The sequence below is a fragment of the Strigops habroptila genome, chromosome 2 (genome assembly GCF_004027225.2).
Source record: "Strigops habroptila isolate Jane chromosome 2, bStrHab1.2.pri, whole genome shotgun sequence".
In the NCBI taxonomy this organism is placed as follows: Eukaryota; Metazoa; Chordata; class Aves; order Psittaciformes; family Psittacidae; genus Strigops; species Strigops habroptila.
In genome coordinates, this window is record NC_044278.2 from 57,634,883 (window position 1) to 57,650,993 (window position 16,111).

The 16,111-nt window shown below is 41.1% G+C and overlaps 1 protein-coding gene across 6 annotated transcripts in view; it reads right to left on the reverse strand.

The window, feature by feature from the left end:
• AFF3 (AF4/FMR2 family member 3) overlaps window positions 1-16,111 on the reverse strand; it is a 330,156-nt gene that overhangs the window by 48,259 nt on the left and 265,786 nt on the right. For all 6 annotated transcript variants that reach the window (XR_003989977.1, XR_003989976.1, XM_030475872.1 and 3 more), the window contains one exon: window positions 5,840-6,005. Coding sequence is in view for 4 of the 6 variants with exons in the window: in XM_030475872.1 (XP_030331732.1) it covers window positions 5,840-6,005 (166 nt within the window). In the remaining 2 variants the exon portion in view is untranslated. The remainder of the gene's footprint in view (window positions 1-5,839; window positions 6,006-16,111) is intronic.

Sequence of the window (16,111 nt, forward strand, 5' to 3'; positions counted from 1 at the left end):
GATCTCTGTCCCTTGGTTTTTGTGTCATGAAAATATGCTGCCCTCAAGGCCTTGTAGAGAACCAGGCAGTTTTGAATTGGGGTAAAGCTGGCGGTGCCCAGATGGGCAGCAGTAATAGAAATAAAAGTCTGTGATAAAGCTGGCTTGCAATGTAATGTGGATTTGGCATAAAAACCCAAACCAAGAAACTTTACAAGACAAAGATAGTTTCAGGAACCAATGCACCACAGACATACACATGTGCCAGGCTTCATCGAGAAACAGAAGGATGCGATACACTTCCTTAAAAATTGTGGGTGGATTCATCTGTACAACATAGACACCTATATCTCAGCTAGTCAACGAGTTCCTTCTCCAGTCAGTGGACTAGTCTTCTAGGGTGTGAAAAATTCCCTCTTGAAATAGGCATCTGAAATAGGCCAGATGAGCTGGGCCCTAAAAACGTCTATTCCTCTCCACCAACTGTAAAGGGGAGGCTGAAGTGATGAGCAGATGTAGGTATCTGCACTGAAACTGTCCAAATTTAGGTGAGATGACTCCCACACAGCACATCTATATATCTCAGATCTCTTCAAGGCTAAAAGTGCAACCAGAAGCACGAGTGGCATGCATCCAAAAGAAACCTTTGTCAAAATATTATCCAGAAACACTTTCTGGCGTAAAGGGCTGTTAAGCAATGTAAGAGTTAAGGGGGTCGCTTGCTATTACAAAGAGGGACCTAAGGTGTAGCAAATACCATGGTAAACTTAAAGCATGACACCACTTTCATTGACAGATTAGACAGCCTGTAATATGTGCATGTATTTAGCCTGCTGTGGGGTAGGACTGAGATATCTACCATCCGTGCAGTCTACTCTGCCTATTGTAAATCCACATACTAATTTACCCTTATGATAACTTGCTTGTGCTGCCGTGATAGCAAAAATTTCATTCAGGGCAGTCCCCATACAAATGTGGTAGCTTGTCATTGTATTTAAGGCATAGATTATAATGAAGAAGATAATGATGATGATTATTATTACTACTACCACTTTATTGCTACTATTAGCTCTGCTGCTAGTGCTTTATCAAATTAGAACTGGGGATTCCCATGTGTTAAGCACAGCACACATATGCTGTAAGAGGTGGTCCCTGCCACAGATTGTTTTCTGGAGGGAAGGGAGAGTTTAGTCTGTAGTCACTGTCAAAAGTAGTCCACAGGTCAGCTAAAGCCCATGAATCCTATTTGCAAAGATAGTATCCACAGTTGGTCTAGTGGTAAAATCTTCTTTTCTTCTGAGTGTACCAGTCAAGAAATCTGTCATGGTTTAAGCCCAGCCAGTAACTTAGAACCACACAGCCGTTCGCTCACTCCCCCCTGCTTCCCTCCCACCGCGCTCCCGGAGGGATGGGAAGGAGAATCGAAAGAATGTAAATCCCATGGGTTGAGATAAGAACAGTCCAGTAACTAAGGTATAATACAAAACTACTACTGCTACCACCAATAATAATGATGATGATAAGGGAAATAACAAGGGGAGAGAATATAAAACTAAAAGGGGAAAGGAAAAGAACAATAAACACAAGTGATGTACAATACAATTGCTCACCACCTGCTGACCAATACCCGGCCCGACCAGAGCAGCGATCTGGGCCTTCCGGGTAACTCCCCTCAGTTTATAGACTGGGCATGACGTGCTGTGGTATGGAATACCCTTTTGGCTAGTTTGGGTCAGGCGTCCAGTCTCTGCTTCCTCCCAGCTTCCTGTGGCGGAGCATGAGACTGAAAAAGTCCTTGATTGGGGTAAGCACTACTTAGCAACAACTAAAAACATCGGTGTGTTATCAGCACTGTTCTCAGACTAAAGTCGAAAACAGCACTGCACCAGCTACTAAGAAGGAGAAAAATAACTGTTGCAGCTGAACCCAGGACAAAATCAAATCGTGGCTATACTTAAGATGGGAAGCAAAAACCTTTTTGGAAAACAAGACATACAGAAAACATACCTCTCCTACCCTTTGGCTGTAAAACTATGACTCTTCTTCCCCTGCCTTCCTACCGAAATCTATCTGAGGAAAGGCCAGTGAGGTGGCAGGAGCATGCTCCCAGTTAGCTAGTCTGCTATACACATTCTTCCTATTTTCTAAGCTAAGGAGAAGAGAGCCAATGCCACAGAGCACCTGAGGAAATAGCAGGGATTCACAGGCAATGGCTCCTTAGCCACTGGTACTGATGTCCAGGCACTTGAAGGACTTGATGATGCACAGTGGTCAGGAGGTGGTTCTCTGCTAATGGCAGAGGAGGATGGGGAAGAACATAACCATACAAAACACTTCAGCTTCAACCTCGTCAGTCACAACATGGGGACTTGGGATGAAAGTGATTATCCTCTGATGATGGAATAAGCGTGGGCAAAAAGCGTATGTGAATTCTTGAAGAAAAGGAAAAAGCTTTAATAGCTGTGAACTAGTCACAACAGCAGAAGCTGTAAAAGACATTGTGTCTGATGCGTGGGGCTGGTGGGGCCCAGGACAGGACACCTCTCTCTTCTAGCCTTGTTACTGTTGACTAGCCACGGATGCTTTGTCCCATGTGGTGGTGTCTCTGCTTCCTTCCTGCCCATTCTCCCCTCCAGTCCGCCCTGCATAGTGGGAATTCCCAGTAACCTAACCAGGTTCAGCCTTATAAAAGTTCTGCAGGATAATTCAATGGAACGAAGAACAAACAAACCAAACTCTTATCTTTTGAAATGTAGCTCCTTCTATGGACTTGACACCCAAGGTTTTTTCTACCATCCAAAATAATTGCAAGGACAAGTCGTCATTGTTTTCCAGAGTCTTCATTTATGATGTTAATTACGGTCATGCAAAGAATTCATTACTTCAGCAAAGAAACAGGAGATAGAAGCCTCAGTCCCTTGTTCATAATTTCAGGTTTGGCAGTCCACAAACCTGTAACTATTCACATTAATGTCTCAGGCACCTTAATTTGTCCACATCACTGAAACCAGTCTGAATGTTGTCTCCTGCTCTAGCTCTGCCATTATTCTTAGTTTACTGCAGACATAAAGTGTAGACAGCTGAGCTAGTCACTACAGGCTCTAAATAGTCAATGGAAAGAAACAGACACTTTTAGGGTGCAATTCATCTAATCTATTTTATATGTATGCTTTACAATGAGCTGCTTTTACACTCTAGGCAACTGCATTTAGACACCTGATAACAACTCAAAGATCTCAAAATGAGATGAGGAAAAAATTACAGAAGAAATGAAACAGAAGAAATTGAATTTCTATATATCCTCAAATGCGGAAGACACACTGTCCTAGAAATAAAAACCTTTGAGCATAGGCATATAATATTTCAGATTATGGGAAAAAAAATAAGAATCAGGTTCTCATAATGGTCTGCAGATTTCCAGATTAAGTTTCTCCCTTCCTGGAAATATGGATTTCCTGCCCAGCACTGTACTGGAGTACTCAAGTTCTTCATACCCGAATTTATCAGTTTATGCTAAAGCAAAAGCCAAGATGTGTTTGCTTTTTCTGTCTTATCTAATAGATGAACATAGTTGTAAAACTAGGGCTGAAATTGACTCCACTACTTAAAGTTAGGTGGAGAGAGCCTCCCTTTAAAGAGTTTCCAAGGAGCTGTCTATGTCCATTTACTGGGTAGGAACATGGCACGTACTTTAGAAAGACAGCTTTACTGGGTGCGTAGCTGTAAGTTAAAGCATTAATGCAAAGCAGCAGGACTTCCATCACATCAGCATATTTTGAACTGGTGCCATCAGTCATACGATGGGCCTGGGAAAGCACCAGCCCTCGGGGAAAGCACAGGTATCCTACTTCCCTGGAACACCCTGACCCTATCCATGCGTGTCCTCCTCCATATCCCATCAAGGCATGACCTGTGAAAACCACTGCAGCCATCACATTTTTTGAGCCATTTACATTTTTGTATAAGCATGTTTCATGCAGCATGTCCCATGCAGCATGTCCTAGAAGGCAAACCACACAAATATAATGCAAAGAGACAAGCAATCTGTTGGAGCAGTGCAGCTGTTTCGTGACAATGATCACTGATAATTCAGGCTCTGTACAAAAGTAGTTCCACTGATCTCAAGAGGATATGTATAAAATGCTGAAGAGGAGGCACTTTCTCCACATTTCCATGACTCTCAGTCTCCTGCTTGACTTTATGAAATGCACGACTTGCCTCAATTAATTAACTTCCTGCATTCCCTCAGGAATGACTGCTCTCAGGTCTAAGCAGCACAGGTATCTGCCTAGATTGTAAACAATCCTCCCTTCCTGGGTACTATGGTTCTCCTCTTTTTATCTCATATTTCCTTCTCTCCACAATGGTTCCTTCTCTTTCTTCTCTTTGTCCCTTTTCTTCCACCTTCTGAGATCCCGCAGGGAGAAGGGAAACTGCACTTAAGATGTCTGTGCTGATTCCAGCGGGGAACTAGGCAGAGAGAGAACAAGGTCTTAACAGGTCAGATGAGAGAGCTCATAATGGGAAATAAGACATGGGGTAGCACAGGGAGGGCAATAGGGAAGAGGCACTGGAAGGAAAAGAACAGAGACAAAAGGAAAGAGAACCAAAGAGAGAGATTTAGGAAAGAGACAAAGTGAGAGGAAAATTAACTGGAAATGGATCTGAAAGTACTGTGAAGGAAAGGCAGAAAGGAAGATAAGTGTTAAATAAGGAACAAAAGTGACTTTTTTTGTTCAAAAAAAATGAACAAAAGTAAAAAAGGAACAAAAGAACCTGAGAAAAATATACTAAGGATGTTTCTGCGAGTGCTGCATTTTGCCTGATAGGAAACATGGGCTCCCAAAAAATAAGCAAAAGATAAGGAAAGGCTTGCTGGTTATTCAGTATAATTTTTCAGGGTGAGAGAATAGGTGAGGCATAGTTTTGAGGGGAGGAGTCTGGCGATTGGATGCTTTATGTGGCGTAGGAAAATACACTGACTGTATTTCATGTGTGTTTACAATCTTGCTGCTAGATTTCTGAATATTTTTACATACATTAATGTGTGTGGTGTAGCTATGGAGTTCACGGTTTTATACTAAATGTGTGTGTTGACCAAAGCATGTAAAAATATCAACCCTGGTAGAAAAGAGGAGCAGAGAAAGCAGCCTTGTCATGTCTGTTGAGCCCTGTGCAGAGGTGAAAGCAGAAGGTAGCATAGCACTGCCAGCTTAATTGTAATTTGGCTATGGCTTATTTATGTGTGGAAATTTTCAGTGCTAGCTTTCCAGATGAGAAGTTTGGGCTTAATGTTTTGCACCATGAGTAATTCAGTTTAGTCCGGTTTGGAGGTGGATTAAAATAAATCACACAAAGGCAGCAGTAACAGACAATAATTCACTTAGAGGGTGAGGTGAGGGAAGTGTGTGAGTGAAAAACAACTGTTTTGCTTTAAAAATCCACCCTCAAACTGATTTTATAATAGCTTTCCTGTGTAGAGAAGCCTTTAGTTCCCTTGCAGTGCTGTGAGCCCACATCAGGACTTCCTCACTAAGCAAGCCATTGCTATTGAGGCAGAGTTGCATAAAACTCAAGCAAGCTGTGAGCCTTGCAAGGCGCTCCACTCTCCTCCAATTTGAGGAAAATATCACAGGGTTATTTCTTGCTTCATTTTTGTTTCAAACGCTTTAATCTGCCCCAGGATTCCCCGCCACTTGCATTTCACAGCATGCCAGGAGGAGGATCCCTGGGCTTTTCTCTTCCATTTTTTTTTTTTGCATCTCCCCACAGCCTCCTTGTGTTGGCTTGGCTGGAAAAAGCTCTGAGTGGGTGTAATAACGGGTTGCTGCCCTAAATGATAAAGAGCAGAAGCCCTTACCTCTGGGCTGGAGTAATGGGAAGGCTTGCTGCCGTCACTCTCGCTGGAGCTGCTTTCGCTCTCTGAATCAGACTCTGAGCTGGTCTCGGATTCACTGGAGCTGCTGCTGCTTGACCCCTTGCTGGAGAGTCCCGAGGCTCGGGCGTTGGACTGTGGCACCACCAGGCTGCCAGCCCCCCACACAGCCCATTGTGGAGGGGGGAGGGAAGAGAAGAAAACAAGAACATAAAAAACCCACATGTAAAACCATCCTGTTTTGGGGAGCATACTTACCTGAATGCTTGTGAGTTTGTCTCTGATGCTAATGAATGGTGAAATGAGTTCAACACTACATTATTAGAACTGGGGGAAAATATGGGGTTACTCCCCTATCCATTTAAATCCATAGCCTTTGCCATTCCTTCTTCATTTGAGGGAGGGTCAAGTTTTCGCTTCAGCTTGTCTCTTTTCTCATTCAACAGGCATTTTAGGGTATATTAAAAATACCAAATGTTAAAAACCAGTATAGAAAGCAGTCTTACACTGTCTAATGAATACTCTCCACAGAGGTGAAAGCAGGAAAAGGTGAACAGTTAAGAAATGGAGTTGAACTCCACAATACCAGTCATTTATAAGTAGTAATAGCAATAATAATAATAGCAGTAATTATACATCCTCACTGGAGTTTCCGACCCTCATCTTTTTTTCTGCACACTTCTTCACCTACCCATAAATGGCATGGTTACCTGTATATACCATCTTGATATTGACAACTGCAAAATCTAAGACTCTGATCCTGAGAAAACCTGAAGAGCTGTCTTGTGCTTCTGCATGTCACCAGTGCAGTGCTGTCAGCAGAGCTACTTGCCTTCTTAAAAGTTGCGTTTGCATGCAAGTGTTTGTATTATCAGGCCTGACAACAGAAGAAATGTATACTTTCCTGAAATAGTTGACCATGCATATTGAAAATATAACAGTCATAAGGACTTGAATGTGAAATGTCCTATTAAGTCATCCGGCTTATTCCCCAGGCAATGGAAGATTGTTCCCTATAGCAGGGTGCATTTTCTAGCAAGTTGTCCAATTTGATTTTAATAACTTGAATGCAGCTTTTACTTTTACCCCCGGGAAACTTCTCTGCAAACTAACCCAAATTCCACTGTCAGAAATTTCTACCTACATTCAACCTGAAGTTGCCCTTTTTAAATTTATTGTTGTTACTTATTATTTCATCCTATTACTAATAGTTACTATGATGAATTGTCCTCCTCCCTTTTTGCTTTCGCATATTTGCAGACTGTTTTCCTGCCCTACTTCAGTCATCTTTCAGACAAGGCCTTACACATTTACTTCTTGTGATCTTTCTTCATAAGTCATTATCTCCAGGGATATGGGATCATTTTTATGGCTCTTTTCTGAACTCATTCCAATTTGTCTGTATCTCTCTGATAACAGGATGCCCAAAACAGAGTGCAGCATTATAGATGGGTTCTCACTAGAGCCCTACGATGAAGGGCTATTACCTTCCTGCTCCTTGATGTGTTGCTTCTGTAAACATATACCCAGGCTGTGATGGAATATATAGTCCATTAACACTCCTACATCTCTTTCAACACTGTTTTCTCTAGAATTCTTCCACCGATAGCTACTTTTTAGATTATTTGCTTCCAGAGAGATTTAGCTTGCTTTTTTTCTTCATACCAGATCTCATTTTCTTCTTTATTGCACATGCTTCCAGCTCTTTTGATTTACTTCTTTGCCCTCAGAGGTGTCTGCAGCAACTTCTAATTTAGTATCAAGTGCAAACTTAATTAAATGGTTATTCACTTCCTTTTCCAGATCATTAATGAGACTGTTAAATAAACCCCACATGAAACACACCAGTACCCTAATAACCATCTCTTCCCAACTCCATTCATTGGTGTTTATCATTACCCTTGTTTATGCTCCATCAGTCCAACATTGTGGCTAATGCAATGTGATCTTGGAGGTGCATTTTGTGAGAAATAATAACTAATAATTAATTACAGTTCTGCTATGTTGCACCTAATGAATTGTCTTTACCTGCTAATGGTGCATTTCATTCTGGAAAACTGGTAACTGACACCTGACACAAGTCACATATGACAGGCAATTTCTGGGGCTTTGAAAAGAGGCCACGCCATCAGAGATGCAGTTTAAACTCCACAATTCCCCATGGCCACACACTTCCTGGCCCTATCCCTGCCTCCCCTAACATATGCCAACCTTTCCCACTGGACCACCTGTCTTGCACAAGCCAGTCCTCCTACCTCATCACCTTTACTTAGAGCATCCCCTTTACCTTTTGCTAGGAAGCAGCACAGCTGCCCATGGCTTTCTTGCTCTAAAAAGTTTCTGGTTGCCTGGGGAATCGTGCCGCTGTTGAAGAGCTTTCTGCACCCTTTGAGGCACAGTGAAGCCAGGCAGTGCAGAAAACCTCACCTGTGATCTCACCTTACTAATTAAAGCAAGTAAAATAAAGAGGAGAGGAAGAACTGACATCAATTTATACTTTTTGACCTTTATTTCCATCCTTGTTACCATCAGGCAGTAGAGAGAGAGGCAATAGTATAAGCTTATGCTCTGGCAAGACGGCTTGGTGCTACATGCATGTTAGCAGAAGTGCCTGCCAGCTCTTGGGAGGCAAGAGGTCTGTCATCATGCACAGGCATTAAATTTGCCAGTTACAGTGAGTGCCTTTAAAAACTTGCCCTCTGCTGGTTTTGTTGTTATTCATGATGTCTCTTTGTCTAGACAGGTAGGTGTGGTAAATACAAGATTTTCAGGCAGCCATTTGTATAACATGAAGGCACAGAGGTGCCTGAAACAGAAACAGCTTATAAGCTTGTAAAATTTTTCCTTCCCAGAGAAGGAAAATTGATGTTTTGTGCACTGCTTTGGGACAATGCTGTTTTCCTCTTGTACAGATTGCCCAGTAAACTCTAGATATAAGTTGCTCACTTATATTAACAGATTACGGTCAATCCCTTGCTAATAAAATAGTGAGAGCTATATAAAGGCCATTGTGATTAGGTTTTCTGGATTTGATTTTTTTCTTGGTTTTTTTTTCTTTTTCTTAAGGACATATGAAAAGGTAACGGCCTTTTGTGACAGTGGAGCTTAGGGATTGCTTTTGACAGTGTTTGACTCTGATGGATTTCCAGTCCTTTCCACAACAACATTGCGACTGTTGCCTGAAAAGTTTTTCAGCATCACAAAACATCTGCACATTTATGTCCTGCCCTTAGTGGCTGTGGTTTTAATTTTTAAACCATCATTTTCATTTGGCATTGACTGAAGTATTCAGGATTGCTATATAGGGGATGAGGAAGAAAGAAAAAAAAACCCCAATGTAATATTTCTTTCCTGTTGTGACATGAAACGTATTTCTAGGCTGCTGAATAGAAATTGTTACTACAGCCATAGATATAAAATACAACTGTTGGACTCTTCACAAACATCTGGAAATCTATGTTTGCTGCTGTAATGGTAGCCAATATACTACAAAAATTTAACATTACAATATTTTCTCATTTATGCTGATACTGTTGAAATGTCCTGTCGCCCTTTTAGCTTTTCAATTTTTAAATATAGCGTATTTTGATAAGGATACTCATTATATTATAGTGACCAGAGTGAAAACAGTTATATGTTTCTTCATGCGTTCTTATTAGAAAACAACCATTATTTTAAATTGGTGACTTTATTTTGGACTGTTTTTTCTAAAGTATGTAAGCAAGATCATGCAGTCAAAATAAAAGACCGATTTACATTTTAATGACCGTGGCACATAACATTCATGCATATTTTGCTACTGGCTTATGCCCCAGAATTAATTACTACATCATAGAAATGTTATTTTTATTTTAAGCAATTAAACCACAATTTGGGTAAAAGAACCACTTTTCTTTAAAGCCCTTCATCAGAACATTCACTTTCTGACTTGAGAGAGTAAATACCTTGTTAAGTTGCCAGAAGTTCATTAATAAGATCAACTAATAACCAACACACCATCTGAAGTTTCTGATCAGGTATCTCCCATCATCCTGTCTACATGGAACTTTGGCACCTAAACACCATGCAAGTCTCCAACAACATATTTTCCTGCATTGCCTAGGGGACAAGTCACCCTTCTCTGAAAAACTGCTAGATGCCTTGTAACCTCACTTTTTCTCAGATATGCAGATTACAGAAACACAGTAATCTGGGGAGATTAAGACTTCTTCCTCACTCAGACTAATTTGTGATCCAAGTTGAGAGGCGGAGCCATCTTAACCCCTGGAGAAGCCTGGAAGGTTAGTTGTGGTGGGACCAGTTATTAGCACTATCAGACTGCATGGCAACAGCAAGTCTGAACACCACCAAGGTGGTTTAAATACTTATGCAGGAAGGTGCAGGTGTTTGCTGTTCAGTCAGTGGAGATGGATTCCTAAATCGGGCTGCTTCAGTGGCCCTCAGGAGACCTCCTGAGGTTAATCACGCTGGATCTGGGTCCTACTCTATGCTTCATATTAAGCTAATGCTTACAGCTGCACTACTTTCTTATGCTAATAAATCATGGCATTCAGTACTGGCCACAGGAAGTTCCCAGGCAGATAAGCATATGCTGCGTTGCAGGAATTCAATTCTCAGAGTTTCAAAGATGGTCAGCATGGATGCCTGATCAAGGTACAAGTAAAACAGATGCAGTTCTTTACCAAACTGCTAGTATTTAGTAATAATGTTAAATGGATTCAAAAGAGAAAAATCCCTCTTATGCAGAAAAATTTGGCCAGTATCATTTGAATAGCTGTGATCATCTAAACTATTTTTCTTCAAATCTCACCCTATGGCACCATCCACCAAGCAGTGTGCAACTATCAAGTGGCCCTGACTCCCCGAAGGCCCCCTTTCTCCATAGGAAAGAGAAATGCAACAATTAATGCAAAGAGTTGACTTGAATAGACAAATCACATTGTCAACATTGAGAGGTAAGCATGGAGAAGGTGATCTGAATTAATATCAAATGTCACGAACTTTTGAGAAAATCCTAAGAAAGGCTGTATGAATGCTTGCAGTATTTGAAATACCCGAAAAATCTATCACTGTCTGGAAGATCAAGGCCGATTGTGGGAAAACAATATTCTGAAACAGACACCAGTGCCTTGGCTGGTATAAACTGTCATAGCTCCATTGACTTCAATTAGCCTACAGTGATTTAAATCAAACAGTAAATCTGACCAAGACTCTGAAATGATATTTCAAGCTCAGTGATGAAAACATATTCCACGGTTTAAAGGAGCTCTGTTGGCAGAGCTCTACTTTTATTCCAGATTAAAGTATCTGAAACACAACTTCCTTCTTCCCTTGAAGCCGACCTAAAACCCAATGAAGGTCTTTCACAGAAAAGTCTTTATCCCTTTGTTGTGAGAAGCAAATTCCACACGGTGCTTCCTCAAAGCGCAAACTGAGAGCATTGTGCCAAGATCTGTATAATTATCTCTGTTGCCTGGCACTGAAGATACTGCATGTCTCCCATGCACCCAGTAGGGAATTCCTGTGTTGATAATTGTGAATGAATCACAGAGGCAACGGAAATGCCCACTTCTTGATTCTGCCCCTGTGTATTTTTCAAGTTCTGTTTCAGTGAAGACATCTGAAGCATGCTTACCATGGGGATCTATCTGGACTTGCAGATCAGGCCATCCCAATGTTGTAATAGAACATATGGGGGTATTTTCTGAGGCAACTGTAGAATGAATGCCAAGTAATAGCACCATAAGGATAGCCTACAGAATGAATGTGGATGTCATCCACTCGTTTCAGGCCAAAATCATGCTGAGAAAAGGGAGATGATACTATAAACTCTGGAATATGTACCCGCTTGAGGACAGACAGATACCTCCATGGTTTAAAATATGAAGGTTGGTTTTGTACTTAACATAAAAATGGAAGTATAAGGAGCCTCTGTTCTATTTTCAGGTCTGCCATGTTGAGACTGAATTACCAAATCAGTTGACCCTTTCACGCTCTGGTCACTATCCTAGTCATACATGGGGATGACTGAACTCGCCTACCTTCAGTGTGCTAGGAGATGTCCTTTGTTGTTCTTTAAAAAGCACTTGGCTATCCTTGTTCTGAACACAGTACGGAAATGACTCAAATTTATGGTTTTGTACCTTGCTAACCAAGAGCGTGAAACCAATTAACTGTCTCAGTCCTTTACAGTTACTGATTGCAGAAACCTATCATTCACTAACAAAAAAGGCAGCTAGCCCTGACATGGTTGTTTGTTCTGGCCTGAATGCAAAAAACCGAGGCTGGGCACTTCCCTTTCTCCAGGTAAACAATTTCCCAGGAGTCTGTTAATGTCTTTAGGAAACAGAGAAATGTTTTCATACCTCATTCCTATAATGGATGAGGTATGAAATAGGAGTCATGATGAGTGAGAGTCCTGGAGGTTGTTCAGCTTGTCACAATATATAATGCTTCTGTGAAAGCACTGCATTACCTTAGCCGCACCACCTTTGCACAGCACAACTAATAAAGCACAGCTGCCAAGAACAGAGTTCATAGACTCCACCTATATTTTAACACTGTCCTTGGGAGTTGCTTAAATAGTTTGTGCTGACAAGACTACAAGTATGATCTGATAATGCAAACCTAAGGTAAATCAGGTCTCTTCAGAGAGTCAGGTGTGCCCTGTGTAATTGCAGGTTAATTGCCAGAATAGTCAACAAAGAAAACCAAATTGTCAGGAAAGGCTTTTTAGAAAAACAAGCTATGAAGCTCATACACACATACACACACACACACAAAAAACCCTCAAGAAAATTCACTCTGGCAAAGAGGATATCTGCCTAAGGCCTGGTTGATACTGGAAGCAGCAGAATCACAGCTCCCACCTTAAAGGAATATGGTAGGAAAGAGAAAAGCACTGAAAAATACCTTGGCTAAAAAAACCCTCCAAGAATAAAATGCTACATAACACTTAATAGTGATATCTCTGTATGAATAGCTCTATCAGGAGAAGTGTATGCTGGGGTATCTGAGATGAAAGTGTCCAATAGACCTGGAGCAGCATTAGTGTGGGATGAAGTGATTAGTCAGCAGGCCGACAGCTGTGCTAGGGGCCTGGTGCCAGATTCCAGTGTATGCTTTCCACTGCTGCCAAGTGTTTGCTTGTCGCTCCAGATAAATGGAGCATCAGCAGTGTTTTATTTGACCTGCTCACAAGAAAAATAAAGCAACTCTGACTTCCTCAGTGTGTTTGTCGTTGACCTTGCATCAGCTGAATATGAGCAGAGAGATTCTTTGGTCCAGGAAAGTTAACTCTTTAGTAGAAGAGGAGTTATAGAATCTTTTTACCTTGGTAGTATAATTGGTCTCTTAATGGCTTGAAGTACAGTGACTTAAAAGGAAGAAAGTAACAGGCACAGCCTATGTGTCCTATACTGTCCTTGGAACATGCCATTGGACCAACGACCTGGAGAATGATGAACAGCTTTGAGAATAGTCTGTGAACAGCCACCCTCCTGCCTGCAGTGTGAAATCAGGAAACCATTTATACAGAGACTTTTCTGGGGGGGAGTTATGGGGCAGAAATAAATTGTAAGTAGATGTTGTTGTTGAGAAAATTCAGACAACACTGCTTTTGATGTCCTCCTGACACCAAGGGAAATGACTTTTGTGTGTTTTCCTTCATATGCACCCTACATACATTGTGAGCTGTATGGGAAGCAAGGGAGGTTTAATACAGATCCGTCTTCATAATTTACCTTTCAGGGTTCAGCCAACTCTCTCTACCTGTCTTAAGGACTGGGGGTGGTATGCAATATGAAGACCTATATCCATTCCCAACTCTACTCCACTTTCTCGTTACAGCACTATTAAAACTGATTCCCTGTCAGATTCAATGATATCAGTACCACCTGTCTCAGGAATAGATCCTCCACTAACATTTTGAAGGTGCTTCCAGTGGCTTAGTTTTTGGTGAGATAGGCTTCAACTCACTGAGAGAGATGTTGCAAAGATAAAGGTAGTTAAACACAGGAAGAGGTCATCAGTGAAGATACAGATCATATTTCATGGTAGTTTCAGAAACTATGTTAGGCAAAGGAGCAATGCAAAATGTGCTGTAGAGTGGCATTAATCCACCGTCTTCAAAAAGTCTCATCGGGAGAATTTGGTACCACTTCTCTGGAAATTAGCCTGGCTATTGCTTTTCTTGTCTCATTTATTTCCTAGAACATGAAGTATAAGTGTACCTCTATCCAAGAAACAGCAATTTTTTCTTGTGAGTGACAGCTTCATCAAGCCACAGAAGACAACCACTACAGTGCAGACTAGGAAAATCTCTGTCTGCACTGGCCTACCATAATCTTATTTCAGAGTTACTGTTAATATAACTCATGTTGTGGCTAGCCATCTAAACGGACAGCCTTTTGTAATTTTCAGACACATTTGTGCCTCACTTCAGCACGGCAGTCTTTTGCCTCAGTCAGCAGGGCCCTGGGTATGGTTCTGCCTTGCAAGACCTTTTGCGAAGCTCTGAGAGTCCAAATACAGATGAACTTGTGCAGATAAAATTACTAACTACCATAATGGCTGTCCAAATGGGTGCAATAAATTTCAGCGTGAGACAAACTCTCTCAGGTTTTACTGACTCTTAATGTTGCTGCTGCCAGCTTTAGTGTTACTCTTTGACTCAAGCCATATTCTGTTGTCTCCCAAAGGTCTTTTCGGCCTGTCAGCTCTAATCAATATGCTGCCTTGAGAAGGAGCTTGTTTTAAGTAGGTTTGCTCGCCATAAAGTACGATATAAAGAAAATTTGACTTCTGCTCCTTGTCAGCATATATCACTCCCTATGCAGAGCAGCATTTAGATGGTCTGTTAGTTGAATCCAAGTGCTCTCTTTTATATGTTTCAAGAAATGACAAATGCCTGGAAAAAATGCATAGTTGTTCTACAGAAGACATTAGGCAGTCTCAGGAATGGCAAGCAGAACAGCTAATAAAGCCTGGAATTCTAGCAGAGAGGATGTTAAAAGCTAATTACTTTGAGATTGCTTGAAGACTTGTAAAAGGTTCTTATGTTCTCCATTCTGATGTAAATGCAGCCTGGTTTCCAGCAACATCCCAAATTATTTTAATATGTTTTTAGAAAGAGTTGCCCAGGATATGCTGTTTACCTGTTATTGACATACTAGTTCAAAAAAAAAGGATGTTTGAACCCAATTTTTAGCTATTGAATATTTGCCTGTGGTGCAGCCTTATCTTCTCAGGGGTCTGAGCCACTGGGAAAAAACCTACTCCCATTCTGACTAGGTTCAGATTCTTGACCCCTTATTCTATGTTAGTAGCATCACACTTTACAGCTTGGATTGGAGTACCCAGAAGTGCTCCTGAAGAGCATGAATGGTCTGTCTAGTAGGGGTATCAGGATTTGACCCGCTGTAACCCAGCAACACAGTGTGCAGGTACTTGATGCAGGATTTTAAAATAAAGAGCAGTCCCTACTAGTAACCTACTGTGCCTTCCTCAGATATAATGTGGCCTGTGGAAAACAGTAAATAAATATGATAAGCTCAAATATATAAATATATGGTAAGAAAGAGTTATATAAATTGCCCTTTACAATCCAAAAGAAAAACCAAATGTGAATTGCATCCTTTTGTTAGATGTTATCCATGCAAAGCAAACTTGAGGTTTGTTCATGCACACACATTATGAGGGGAAGCAGAAATAAATTATGAAGTAAATATAATTTTATTTGCTTTATTAATATAGAATGTGGTACCAATATGTCTGGACTCAGTGGCTCCCCAGCTGCACCCTCCTGCAGAATGTTATCAATCCTTTATTTCTGTGAAATATGCTACCAACTAGTAGGAAAAGCACTAGAAATATATGAAATTTTAATAAAAAAAAAAATTTGTCTTACACCATGCTGTGTCCTGATGTAGTTAAACTTATATCTTCCAATATACCTTTCAATCCATATCTCGTATGTTTTGTTGTTCATTAACTGCCGTGCACCTTTCTAGGTTTCTTATGAATTTACAGTATCAATAAAGCATGCCTAGGTGCCTTTGCCTATTCTTCAATGTATCTTCTGTTCTCCCTGTCTCTCCCAGGGAGGCAGAAAGGAAATGCACACATGATAGTAGGGAGAGAGCATGGGAGTAGGGAGGATTACTGCTCATTGGTGTTTCTTCTCCCTCCCAGTGCCACAACAAGCTGTGCTGCCTTCTTCTTCTCTTTGCCCCCAGGCTAATAGTCCCTTTCTGACAC